Source organism: Apium graveolens, chromosome 5 (assembly GCF_009905375.1).
Source record: "Apium graveolens cultivar Ventura chromosome 5, ASM990537v1, whole genome shotgun sequence".
NCBI lineage: Eukaryota > Viridiplantae > Streptophyta > Magnoliopsida > Apiales > Apiaceae > Apium > Apium graveolens.
Window position 1 is genome coordinate 317,141,545 of NC_133651.1, and position 13,894 is coordinate 317,155,438.

The window sequence follows — 13,894 nt, forward strand, 5'->3', positions numbered from 1 at the left end:
ACATTCGGGACCGGTTCGTACGGAAACCGTAAAAAATTCGGACCGAACCGGGCCGGTTCAAACCCGCCCAACTCGCTAAATTAGGTGAACCGAATACGAATTTTAATTTCAGAACCCGGAACCGCACGAGCCCGCACGAGCCGCATGGACCAGGCAACTCGCACAGCCAGCACGAGCCCGCACAGCCCGCCCGCGGTTGTGCCTCACGCGCCAACGTCTTTCTCGTCTGATCTGTTTTCTGCGATGTCTGTGATTCTGTGACTGTCTGTAATTGCAACGTTAACCTGCAAGTTAACGTTACACTCCTCCAGTCCACCTTAAACGACACTTTGATCTCCTTATAAATATATACATATAAACATCACTTTTATTCACAATTTCTTCGAACTCAATTTCTGTTTCTCTCAATCTCAATTTCTCCGACCTCCAACTTCTTTCCCCGACCTCCAACTTTTGTTTCTCCGACTTCTTTATCCGACTTCTTATAACCCAACTCTCAACAATTCACGTTTATAATTCAATCCCCATTCGCAATTTGTAATTCAACAACAAAAATTCGAATATAAAATAAAGGTAACAGAAAATGGAACAGGGAAGAGGGAATATTTCTTCTCAAGGTTCAACCCCGTCGGCTTCGATGCTCCCGCTTCGACTCGGATCCACGTTTAATACCGAAGAAGGTATGTTATTTTCATGTTTATTTCTTCTCAAGGTGTGTTTTTGATTGTATATATATGGCGACGGCTTATATATTTTGTGTGTTTTTGATTTTGTGTGTTTTTGACTGTATAAGATTTTGTGTTAACTATTTTTTGGTCAACTGAATTCAGCTACTTTTATAAATTGTTTATTCGTGTATTATAATATATTATTTATTCGTTTTGTAAATTCATTTTTTTAATTGATGATTGTAAATTCCTTTACTAATTTTATTCGTTTTTTAAATTTCTGTAGGTGCTACGAGTTCGAGACAATCATCGCACGTGTGGACATATTTTTCGAAAGAAGCTATGCCAGATAATCCGAATAGATTTAAAGTACATTGTTTGATTTGTGTACAAAATGGTAGACCACAGCCACCATTTAGTTATGCTCGAGGGACCGGCACGGGAACACTAAGCCGACATTTGGAGAATATTCACTCATTACGAAGGCGAGTCACGAAAGCGGAGAAGCACGAAGAGGTCCACAACAATCACAACTCGGTGGTTTTATGACATCAACGGGAGGTGGAGGTATGCCTTTTTCATATAGTAGAGATAGAATGATAGAAAGTTTTGCTACTTTTGTTACACTAGACGAGTTACCATTTTCTCACGGTGAGAATGATAATTTATAATATATGATGAAAACTACGATAAATCCGGCATTTAGAAAAAATCCTAGAAACACACTAAAACGGCACACAATAACACAATATCATTGCGCTAGAGCACAATTAATTGAATTTTTTCGAGAATTTGATGATATGGTTTCGTTAACTAGTGATTGTTGAAGTTCGAGTCAGGGTGAGCCTTATATATGTGTTACCGTTCATTGGATTGGTGTCGATTATATGTTACAAAAACGAATTATTGCATTTGATGTTATGGACGAATCATACACCGGTTATAATATTATGTCTAGAATTTTAGATACAATTAAAGAATTTAATTTGTTTAACAAGGTATTCAGAATTTCCTTAGATAATGCTGCTAATAACAACAAATGTATTAATTATATTAGGACCGAAATTCCTTTAGTTTTAGATGGAGTATTTTTACACATTAGATGTTGTGCTCACATAGTTAACTTAACGGCTCAAGTAGGAATTCAACAAATAACTAATTTATTATAACCTATTAGGAAGGTAATTAAGTATCTACGTTTGGCAGGTAAATATAGGTCTAGGTACAAGAAATTGTGTAAAGAAAATGGACTAAGGTCGAAAAAATGGGGTATCGATTGTCCTACAAGATGGAGTTCGACATATAAATTACTTGTTGAAGCAATTAAATATAAACCCATTATTACCATCTTATATAACGACGATCCAATTCACAAATACGAAGGAGGAATTATTACCGAGGAAGATTGGGAATTAGCATATACTGTACGTGACATACTTTATTATTTTGCGCATGCTACTAAAGTTTTTTTTTATGTTTATGAACCAAATGTACACCATTGTATCATTGAATGTGTTAGTATTGTTACTACTTTAAAGGAATACGAAGAAAATGATAATTTTAGTGATATTATTAAGGATATGAAAATTAAATGGATTGAATACTTTACCGAATTTCCGTATATTTATGGTATTGCATGTCTTCTTGATCCCGGTGTTAGGAAGGAAGGTTTAGAAAACATGTTAGAACATTATTATGCAGTGTTAGGAGTTTCATATAATCATGCTTTATATGTAAATAATTGTTTAAATTTGTTGTTTCGTCTTATAAATATGTATGCTCCAAAAACTCAAAGTACTATACCAGCGAAGAGTAGTAATACTTCTAATAGGTTTAGTAGTACCATTTCATCTATACTAACCAAAAAATAAAAATGTAGAATTTCCGAGTCATCAACCGTACCTTCTTCTGCCACTAGTATGATTCACGAATTTTTTTCATATAGTTATGAGTTAAATGATGATTTTGATATACTAATATGGTGGAAGAATCATGAGTTACAATTTCCGGTTTTAGCAAAAATTGCAAATGATATTTTAGTTGTCCCAGCTTCTACAATTGCGTCCGAGTCCGCTTTTAGTGCAGGCAGAAGAGTGTTAGATGAGAAGTGATCCAGTCTTGCGCCAGACGTCGTAAAGATTTTAGTTTGCAAAAAAGATTGGGATGAAGCTGATAAAAGACAACAACGAAGAAAAGAAGACCCCGACGATGACGACGAGCCGTGGATGACAATGGATACTTTATCCGAATCGGGAAACTCAACTAGCGAACAACTTTAGAACAAATATTTAATGTAATTTTTTTTAAAGTTGGAATATCATTTGATTTGTAATTTTTTAATGTTTGATGCGGTTTGTTCCGTTTTTTTTAGAGAGGAGTCCTCTCACATCATTTGTAATTTTTTTAAATTAATAAAATTTATAAGAGGTACCGTCCTCTTTTTAACCAAAAATCTAAAATAATAAAATTAATTGATTACAATTATTATTTTTCGAATAAATTATGTGACATAATAGAAAATAATGTTACATTTTATTAATAATTTTTTAATAAACATTGTTATACTAATTTCGACTTTTATATAGTAAAAAATATTTATTATACACACGAATTTTCTATTAAAATAATATAAATGATTAAACTCTATTTATATGCTTGACTGATTGCCGCTTGGACATCACATTCACATCACATGATGTGACATAGACATAGTAGACAGTAGAATGCACATGGATGGATGCACAGCCCGCACTCGACCCACTCAGTCCGCACTCAACCCGGTTCAGCCCGCATCGCTCACGAGTCCGTGTCGGTCAGTTCGAACCCGGCCCGACCCGATTCGTTCAACTTGCATGTCGGTTCAGTATTCATGCTTCACGAGCTCAACCGGCATTCAGCCCCGCCCGGCCCGGACCGCATGGACACGCCCAACTGGCCAGCTCTAGGTACCAGTGACCTCTCGGTCCCCCGGAACAAAATATATTTGGTTCACCCAGGGAGGGGGTTCTCCAGAACACAACAGAGATAATTTGCCCTTTCTAACACCAAGAACAGATAGAACTTGCTTCCGGGACTAGATAGAAACTATGCAACTGGTTCACAGGCCTTGAGTTCCGGTGATTAAAACGTCAATATCAAATGTCAGATTTTCTAACCGCAAATTAAAACACATTACTGGTATAAACTCCATTTTTGAATGCAGTTTCCGCAAATTACTAGTACATGGACAATTATTTGATGCATTCTGCAACAAATCCTATTTTGCTTCTCTGGACAAAGAAGGCTTAACCCTAAACTACTAGACAAACCATTTACGATTACACATCTTCAGACCACAACGATTGCAGCTGTACAAGGTTGTGGGTTTAAAGAGCATTATTTGTATATAAAGAGTTTAGGTACTGCAATTTTGCAGGAATAAGTTCTTTCATTGATTGTAAGCAATTAAACTGTACAACATTGGATCGCACTCCAGGAAAATTCCACATAGATTATGTTAAAATTTAATATCCAAAATCAGAAAATATATAATCACGCATAGCCAAGAACCTGAACAGAAATTGTCGGGTATTCTTTCATGTTCTCTTTTAAATTCGTATTTCTGTTGTGCAAAGTAGAGGAAATAGGGGGCAGCACATAGGGAATGAAATCTAAGGGCATGGGATGGGATAGGTCATAGGAGTATATGTCAATGAGAATGATTGAAATTCCAAGGGGCATCCGGAGAAGTAGAGTGTAGACAATGATTTACTAGGTTAATGGGAATAAAGTTCTCACTCCAATCAAATCAAGCTGCTCACCAAAAGAATTAAGGTTCTGAGTTTTGTTTTGCTGAACAGGTTTGTTTACCATGAACCAAACGCTACCCTAATACTCAATATTAATCATAAGGAATCCTCAACCCAGATGGTTTAAAAAGGATTAAAAGCAGACTTCAACCAAATTAAAATGTTGGTGTAAAAATACACACTACACTCTATCATATACGCTTGCGATGTGCCAAACATAACATTAAAATCCTAATTAACCTCTCAATAACAGCAATGCAGAACTGCACTTCTGATGAGATTTGGGTAAAATCTGGTATTTATATAAATGTTAAATATATAAAAAATATAAAAAGATTACCGTCTAATTGTCAAACCAAGAAAAATGGCTTCCAATGTTAGCCAATCGAAAAGTACAAGTTCACAACTCGACAAACAACCTACAAACCCAATGTCTACCTTTAACTTGGCAGAATCCTTAAGCCTCTCTGCGGTTTAAGTAAAGCTTACCCATGACATGGAGAACAGCAACAAAAGCAATGAAACCAATGCTCATGACAAGAACAACATTGGGTGAGATTTTCAGTCCCGGAGCATCATCGGTGTAAAACTGGAGCATGTTGCCACTTGTTCCTCCAGCAGAAGCACCACCTGCGCTTGCTGTCCTTCTCCTGCGCAGATTGGCAGCAGATGCTGCAGCAGTTCCTCTTTGGGGAGCTCCGCTTGAAGACATTTCTGTAACAAGCATTTCAACTGTTATATATAGATACTCTACACTATAATCGTACATATATGCAAGATAAAGAAGGAAGCTGGCATAATTTAATGGTGGCACGTAACCAGAAAACTGGATGAACTCGTCGAGTAATTCAACACATGACATTCACAAAATTATCCTATTAAAGAACTTCAGGTATATAGGCATAAATTGCATCATATATAATTTACATGACAAAAGCTGGTTAATATCTTAATTATCACTTTAAGTCAATAAAACAAAACGTATTAATAACCACCTCCTCAAAATCTCCATCGTTAAATAATATTTCATGTCCCTTTAGGATGTATACATTGGGAGACGGAGACTCGCCGCTCCTTTTTAACATAGTTCCATTAATTATTTTTTTCTTCTAAATAAAAATTTGATGTTTAAAGTTCAATTCAGAAAACGAAAATTTTAAAAATAGATAATGGAACTATATTTTATATTCACCTTAAAATGTGTGTCGAACATTGAAAAAAACTGTATAAAAATGAATTTGACGGAGGGAGCAACTATCTCCGACCTACAGGCTGTGTATGCTCGGAGGGAGCAACTATCTCCGACCTACAGGCTGTGTATGCTTAGAGCTTTACTGTGTAGGCTGAAGAATGAACAAGTAGCATCAAAGTTTAATCATAAACTACAACTCTCCATTCCTAATTTATTTACATTCCGAGATCCAAAATTCCACATCAAACTACACACAAGTTTATCCAAAAAAACATACGAAACTTCCAAGTCTCGCAAACTAAAATCCCGTAAACACAAAACAACACGAATCAATCCTACAATCACTCAATCACACCGATCGATAAAACTAAAGTCCAAACACATAAAACGTCAATTACACAGATCTCGTTAGGGTTTACATATCGATCTAAACCATAAATCCACCTCAATTAGACACGTCACAGATCAAAATAACAGTTGTTCAATCAGTTCACAATTCACTTTCTATTTTATTATTAAATTATTAATTAATAATTTCAATTCAACACACATCACAAATCTAAATTATAAACATAACAGATCTAAATAGAATTGAGTAAGTTAACAGATTGAATAATAAGACTATTAAAACACAATTGAGATTTGAGAATTGACCTAGTTTTGGATCGGGTCGTGATGGTGCTCCGATTTGATTTGAGTCTTCTTCGTAGTGAAAAAATATTTGTATGAAATGAGCCTTACTACGCGTTATTATATCAGGGAGGCCACATGTTCTAGCCAATAATATTGTGCCATGTCATTTTCTGCGTGTCACTGCTTTTCCACTTGTATAATTAGGTAAATATTTTTGAAAAATTGTCAAAAGTTGTTTACCTATTTCCAGCTTTTACGCTGTGTTCCCGAATTTAGGGTAGAAAAGAAAAGAATATTTTCTTTTCTTTAATCTTTCCAAAAATAGGAAGAAGATTTTGGAGACAAAAATAAAGAAAACTTCTTCCCAAATCTGCAACTTTCTTTTCATTTCTTTCATAAAAGTTGTTCGGGAACAAGTTGAAGAAATGTATTCTTTACATTTCTTTTCTTTTCTCTTAAAAAAAAATTCTGGAACAGAGCGTTAAGTGTTCAGAATATCTATCAGCGGGATGAACCGCCCAAAATATCCCTATACTACGTATTTGTAGTATGTGTATTCTAATTTTAAAAATTTGATAAAAATATATATTTTTAACACGCGTATTTATTGTTTACAATAGCAATAACACGAATATCCATGTTGAAGATGCGTATTCAGTTATTATATTGTGAATATGCATTTTCAGAGTGTATGTTTTTTACAAAATATTAAAAGGTCGAATACGTAAATTAAAAGGTCGAATACGTGTAGTTTGCGAGTATTTGCGTTCTGTCTCGTCAATCGACATTTTGGACAATTGACCCTCACTTTTGATGAATACTTTTTCTAATTTAATATTATTTCCTAGCTTTTTTGTTTATTTTAGAAAGTATAATAATGTAACATCATTCGTTATTTTGTTAAAAAAAATAGTTTTTATTTTTATTTTGCAAGGTACATTAAAATAAAGAAATAATATTATTAAATAAATCATCAACATTTGTATTAAAAATTGGAAACACCAATTAAAAGTCATAATTTTATCATCAACATGAATTAAGAATAACTTTTGCTAACATTTCTTTTCACTTGAATATCTATTTGTAAGAACATTTTTTTTGAAATATTTATAAGAAAAAATTTGTAGTTAAAAAAGTAGAATTTAAATAATAAAATATTAAATAGAAAAAGATTATGAAAATATTTTTGAAGATAAAATTCTTACAGAATGTGTGAAGTGTTACTATTTATTTATTCAGTGTCTTGTAATCTGTTATCCATGTACTTCGCACTGGATTGACTTTTGGTACAGTTCACTGAATCATCATCGTATTAATCACATTCTCATAACTTTTGGTATCTCTCCTTGAGTCTCTGAATCACAGTCTCTCTCTCTCTCTCTGAATCACAGTCTCTCTCTCTCTCTCTCTCTCTCTCTCTCTCTCTCTCTCTCTCTCCCTCCCTCCCTCGCTCTCTCTCTCTCTCTCGCTCCCTCCCTCCCTCCCTCCCTCCCTCTCTCTCTCTCTCTGTCTCTCTCTCTCTCTCTCTCTCTCTCGCTCTCGCTCCCTCCCTCCCTCTCTCCCTCCCCCTCTCTCTCTGAATCACAGTCTCTCTCTCTCCCTCCCTCTCCCCCTCCCCCCCCCTCTCTCTATCTCTCTCTCAGGCAGAATCACAGTCTCTCTCTCATATCTCTCTGACTTTCTCTGTCTCTTTCTCATATATGAGCTTCTAGGTTTACAAATCAAACATATATAGTATTACTTTGATATTTCATAAATCAAATCATATGTTTTCAGCTCATTGATTTGTAAATTCTAGTGATCACAACTGATTACTTAACAACAAGGCCTTCATTTACTTCTTCACACACTTTTCTTGAATTGCTTAGCCCACTAATAATAATAATAATAATAATATCATTAGCACCTTGACTAAAATGGGCTCCTGCTTATCAACTCAAAGCAGCAGCAAATCACTTCCAACATCAACTCATATAGAGAATACTAGCTATAAGACAAGTACTAGTCCCGAGTCTCGAAAACAAGAACATACATTGCAGCAGGTTCACAGGATTCGAGAACGCATGTTTTTAAATGGCTCTACAAAATGTGCTTCACTCTTTACTCAACAAGGCAATAAAGGGACTAATCAAGATGCCATGATTGTTTGGGAGGTTAGCTTGATTTTCTCACTCTTAAAGAGCATAAGATCATGTTGAAGGCCTTACTCTATTACCTTAAAGTTTTAGACGGACTGGTTACTCAATATGGTATCATAACTCGGTTTAGGGAGAGACTCGGGTTCGAGTCCTCCACCCCATTTATTTAATTTAAATATTTGTTGTTAGTATTGATATTGGTATTGGTTGTATTTGTTGTTGTCAATCGTAGCCCTTAAGGTTTTAGACGGAATGGTTACTCAACACTCACTATAATCATGTTACTTATCGTGTCAATACTCTAGTGTAGTAGTTCATTAAGTACCCGTTTGTGATGTCTGATAAGTAACTTATAAGTTAAAAATGTTTGTATTTTTGAAGTTTGAACTTATAAGTAGCTTATAAGAGATGACTAATGTGTACAACTTTTGCATTGACATGATTCTTGATGTTTATTTAGATATACTCTCTAATGTTCACCCTGACATCTGCGATATATTTTAAACTTGTGGAATGTTCTGAACTAAGCTCACATGCCACTCTTAGTCTCAATGCACGGAACATACTAAGCATCATGTTGCAAAGTGCCAACATTTAGGTGTCAAATTTCCCTGTTGAATTCAGATCATCGGAAAGATTAGCCTTGTATTACACTTGCTAATTACAGTTGAGGTTAATTGTTCACATCTATGGTACTCTGTATCATTGTTAACTTGACAGCTGGTTTTTTCAGAATATAAAATGTGTTAACTTTTAGTATTGGTATATGTTCTATAAATTTTGTTGTACCTATTTCCTATGCTGCCAGGATGAATGTAGCCTACTTTTATGCTCATACATAAGTTTCTCGCAATGACATTTATGCTGTATCATAGTAGCCTTTTCTTCCAGCACCTTTTCGTTTGTAATAGCCATTCCTCATTCTAAGTTTGTATAACTTGATATACTAAGTTTGACAATTATTTTCAGAGCTTTGGTTTGAAATCTGATGCGGTTTTTTGTGGTATCTTTGACGGCCATGGGCCTAGTGGTCACTTGGTTTCTAAAAGTGTAAGAGATTCTCTACCCTTGAAAATAAGTGCACAATGGCAAGATAATACAAAGAAAAATGACGTTGTCCGAGGGATTGGCCCTAATACTTCAGGTAGCTTGAAATATGAAAGTACCTCAATTTTAATTGCTGAACTACCTAAAGAATCTGCTGCTATTGATGAAACTGACAAGCATTTAGACATTGTCCATACCCTGAAGGACTCCTTTCTTAAGGCGTATAAAGACATGGACGAGGAACTTAAGATGTACACAAATATTGATTGTTTCTGCAGCGGAACAACGGCAGTTACCCTTGTCAAGCAGGTCAGTTTACGGAATTGATATATCAAATAGTAAGTGATTATCATTTCTACCACAAATCTTATGATATGATTCTTGCAGGGCAAAAATCTTGTAATTGGTAATGTTGGTGACTCGAGAGCTATAATGGGGACAAGAGCCAAAGATAACTCTATCACTGCAGTACAGCTGACGGTGGATCTGAAGCCAAATCTTCCTGGTATCACTCTCGTCGTGTGCGTGTGTGTGTGTGGAGTAGGATTAACTGCATAAAATCCACTACCCCAAGGGTTTCTAAACTGCAGAGTTTATAAGTTATGGATCACCACCCAAGAACGAAGAGAAGACCTAATTAGTCTTGTAAAAAAGAAATTCCAATAATCAAGTCTAATATTATGATATGTGGGGATTACAATACTTATATAGTGAATACAACCCTAATAACGACCAATTCCTGTTAACAATTGGGCTTATTAAAAATACCCTACTACCTATTCGATAAAGTACCAGCCTCACACATAAAACATATATTAAACTTGCTAATTTCCATACATTAATTAAGATTAAACTGTTTACTGATAAATACAAAAGTTCTCCTTTGTTACCACTTGCGTGCAGATGATGCTTGTATAGCTGTCGCGATAGTTTCTTCATATAATATCGGAAATCCAGGTCTGTTTTTGTCTAGAGGCTGTGCAATAGCTTATAATGATTTATGTAATGTACTTATAGGGTTTATTATTTGATAAGTTTGTATTCAGATTCTCATATATCAAACTGTTCAGAATTACTTCTGCTAAAATAATTAACTTCAGTGGGCTTCAGAACTTTGACCTGTTCTCGATTAGGCTAGGCTAGAACATAAAAGTTATGAATTTCTAAACATATATTTTTGGAACTACCGGCTCCTTAATTTTTGGTTGTGAAATGCTTACAGAGGAAGCAAAAAGGATTCACAGATGTAAAGGTCGAGTTTTTGCTCGTCCGGATGAACTGGAGGTTCTCAGAGTTTGGCTTCCTAACAATGATTTCCCTGGCCTCGCAATGTCCCGTGCATTGGGGGATTTCTGCCTTAAAACTTTTGGTCTAATCTCTGTGCCAGAAATATTTTATCGACGCCTGACAGAAAAAGATGAGTTTGTAGTCCTGGCTACAGACGGGGTATGGAATCTTCCAACTTTAGATTGTCTTATATCATCTTACTGTATATTGCTTGAACTCTCAGCTTTCCAGTTTTAAAATATGATTTCCAGTTCTGATAATCGTTTTTTTGTCATAGGTTTGGGATGTGCTTTCTAACGATGAAGTGGTAGATATCGTAGCTTCTGTTCCAGAGCACAGTCTAGCTGCTCGGGCACTTGTTGAGTCAGCTGTTCATGCATGGAGGTACAAGTATCCTACTTCAAAAGTCGATGATTGTGCAGTGGTCTGCCTCTTCTTTGACTCAGAAAATTTATTTTCTGCCTCTGCTACCAAACCACTTTAGAAGATAATGCAACAGAGTATGGCCACTAAAAAGGATCCTGTTGGTACCATCTAAAGTTCACTTTCTGGTACTTTTACAAGCATTGAAGAAACACTTCGAATGGAAAAGACTCAAGATGCCCTGTACGAAAGCAGTGAAGATGTTATCTTATGTGCCCAATTTTGTGCCAGGGAACAAAGATAACAAGGCTTTAAGAGGGGCAAAAACTCGCGATGAACGAGGAAGGTATTTCTTTGGTGTGGCGACTCTTCACTCATTTCATGGCTCTTATCCCTTTTATCCATCTCTTTCTTCGTTTTTTTCAATCTTCTTACACAGTTCTATTGTAGAGGAAATGATTGTTAGATTAGTTGATTTTTGTTCTGGACAGAGTACAGTAGAGGTGTAACTGGCCATAGTAGAGTGTCTGGAAGTCAGTCCTCTCTATCTGGTGTGTAGAATTGAGGTTTTGTACAGTTTGATACTCTGTATATATTATACTAATTATTGTATTGCAGTCTCTATCTGATTCTTCCTGCCCCCTCTCTCGCTCAATGTGTGGTTCTTTGTGTTTTTGTTGTCACGATTGTAATGGAAAACAAATCACAGCTTCGTGGTTTCCTTATAACTATGGACTATCCGAGTATCGAGTCTATGACTGTTATTAAGGAGTAGAAGCTAATAATATGAAAGGTTGAAACACTTACAAGAACATGGTTTAGAGGGGCCTTTACCAAAGTTTCATCACGTAGGAATCCTTTGCAGATCCTTTACAGACTCAAATGATATGTGATTATATAGCAAGTGTGACGAGTATATTTGTGAGAAGGCGAGATGTCGTAGAATTGATCTTTAAAAGAGTGTACAAGAATCTTGATTGTAGTGACTCTGGGTATTAGATTACATCACAACATGTCATAATATGAATATATTGCATCATTAAGCATTCATATTTGTTTAGGACTGTTATCTCTTTGTTTGTTTTATGTTATGTCTTATTATGTTGATGCTTTAAAGCCAAACCTTCTTATCTATCTTCTCATTGAAAACAGGAGAAGTAGGAACTAAAATTCATGCACAAAACACTTACTAAAGTTCACCAACAATGCTCTCACCTTTTTTAAAACTACCCTTATTCTACTTCCATGAAACTATCTGCATATGATTATAAGTCTGCTACAATGTCTTAGTATCAGAAGCAAAATGGCGGATGTTGGACCATCTCCACTGATTCCATTTCTGATTGTAATCACCTTATGGTATATCATCTACGGACATTCTGTCGTAAGCAGTGTCTCATTAGTCTCTCAGTTTGAGAAAATGAGTCTCGATTTCCTTGTGATCATACCGATTCTGGTTCTCCTCTTACTCGTCTTCTCTACTCAGTCGATTACAGTACCATTAATCTTGATTCTTGTGGTATACATGGCTTCTACGACACTCCTTGGTCCCCTTATTTTGATTTTACTTATTTATGTTTTTAGTGCTGGAAGGTTCGATAATGGTGGTGGAAGAGATAACGGATATGACAGAGACGACGATGACAGATACGAGAGAGATGGAGATAATGGAAATGTTGGGTTCGGTTCTATATTGTTCATTCTGATGTTCATGGTTTTGCTTGGGATGTTCAATCAAGGGGAAGGGTATGACTGGAGAACTGCATTGCTACTTATTGTGATCTTTATATTGTATAACTTATTCCAATTCTAGCTCCCTCGAGCCTGTAATTCTATCGTAATTCATACTACACTTGCCACCCTGTAATTTTTATTTGAGTTCTTTTCTAACAGACAATGGAGCTCCTGCACCAGTGCAATGGAGTTTATTCGATGAAGGTCACAGCATTACCTAGTTTGATTCCGATCAAACCTGGGGGCTTCCATTCGAGTCCTTCATTCTCCACAACTCTTTATCCTTCACAGCTCTTTGAAGGATCTCTTTAGCTGTGAAATCAAACACTGTGACAACACCGCCACTACCTTGAACCCACTGAGATATATTGTCGCGATGCTTGTCTTGTTCATTGTCTAGTAGTTCATCCCAGTACTCGCCAACAGCAAGATCTGGGGTTGTATTTTGCATATAAACCTTAGTATTACTCGAAGAATACCCTCTGGCAATAATCAAATCTGCCAACAAATCCTATTTCAGATTTGAGCCAATTCATCCACTCTGATAACTCTCTTTGTACTGTCAGATTGAGATGGTCTATATCCGGAGCTAAATCTAAGGGCGTGCCAGTATATGCGTTTCCTGTGCCACGCGGATATTCTTTATCGTTGCTGCAAACAGAAGAAGGGCCCCAGACAAGGCGATCATCAGCAGTTCCTCCTCCAAAAATGCAACTATCTTGTTTCTCTGAGCTTCTGTGGTTTGTTACTATGTCAGCAATGCATTTCAGTCCCTTGTCTTTGAAAGCCTTGATCAATGCCTTGAGTTCATCCTTATTTCCATATGCAGATGCATCGAGATCATAGAGCCAACAATTAGTATAGATTTTCTCACAGAGCAGAGGCTTATGACTGTTTGCTCTGTTCTGACATTATAGAGGTCTATGCAATGGCCATTGTTACGTGTATGACAGATTTGTGTTCAGTAATGTCGCGAGTGCTAAGCCACAACAATAATAGTGTTACCAAATTTTGAAATTTCGTACAGGGTGCCTCTGGAGAAAG

At 36.0% G+C, this 13,894-nt stretch overlaps 2 protein-coding genes and 1 pseudogene across 5 annotated transcripts; 1 reads left to right on the plus strand and 2 right to left on the minus strand.

Moving 5' to 3' along the window:
* Window positions 1-4,736: 4,736 nt before the first annotated feature.
* On the minus strand, window positions 4,737-6,457 carry LOC141659585 (protein transport protein Sec61 subunit beta-like). The gene is made up of 2 exons (XM_074466530.1): window positions 6,303-6,457; window positions 4,737-5,170 (listed from the first exon to the last, which is right to left on the minus strand). Exon 2 carries the CDS (start codon window positions 5,166-5,168, stop codon window positions 4,914-4,916), a length of 255 nt encoding a protein of 84 aa, XP_074322631.1. The 5' UTR covers window positions 5,169-5,170; window positions 6,303-6,457; the 3' UTR covers window positions 4,737-4,913.
* Window positions 6,458-7,543: 1,086 nt separating this feature from the next.
* LOC141659586 (putative protein phosphatase 2C 33) lies at window positions 7,544-13,151 on the plus strand. 4 transcript variants are annotated; one of them, XR_012549804.1, is made up of 7 exons: window positions 7,544-8,434; window positions 9,389-9,775; window positions 9,854-9,971; window positions 10,689-10,912; window positions 11,031-11,462; window positions 12,701-12,862; window positions 13,010-13,151. XR_012549804.1 is itself a non-coding variant. In XM_074466532.1 (6 exons), the coding sequence occupies exons 1-6, from the start codon at window positions 8,198-8,200 to the stop codon at window positions 11,235-11,237; spliced, it is 1,086 nt and encodes a 361-aa protein (XP_074322633.1). In that variant the 5' UTR covers window positions 7,545-8,197; the 3' UTR covers window positions 11,238-11,740. The 4 variants fall into 4 exon arrangements, 2 of the variants coding, with proteins under 2 accessions (XP_074322632.1, XP_074322633.1); XR_012549803.1 differs by having other exon boundaries at window positions 12,701-13,137; XM_074466532.1 differs by lacking the exons at window positions 12,701-12,862; window positions 13,010-13,151 and having other exon boundaries at window positions 7,545-8,434; window positions 9,389-9,563; window positions 9,651-9,775; window positions 11,031-11,740.
* On the minus strand, window positions 13,042-13,761 carry LOC141659588 (alpha-amylase 1-like; annotated as a pseudogene).
* Between the last annotated feature and the right edge of the window lie 133 nt (window positions 13,762-13,894).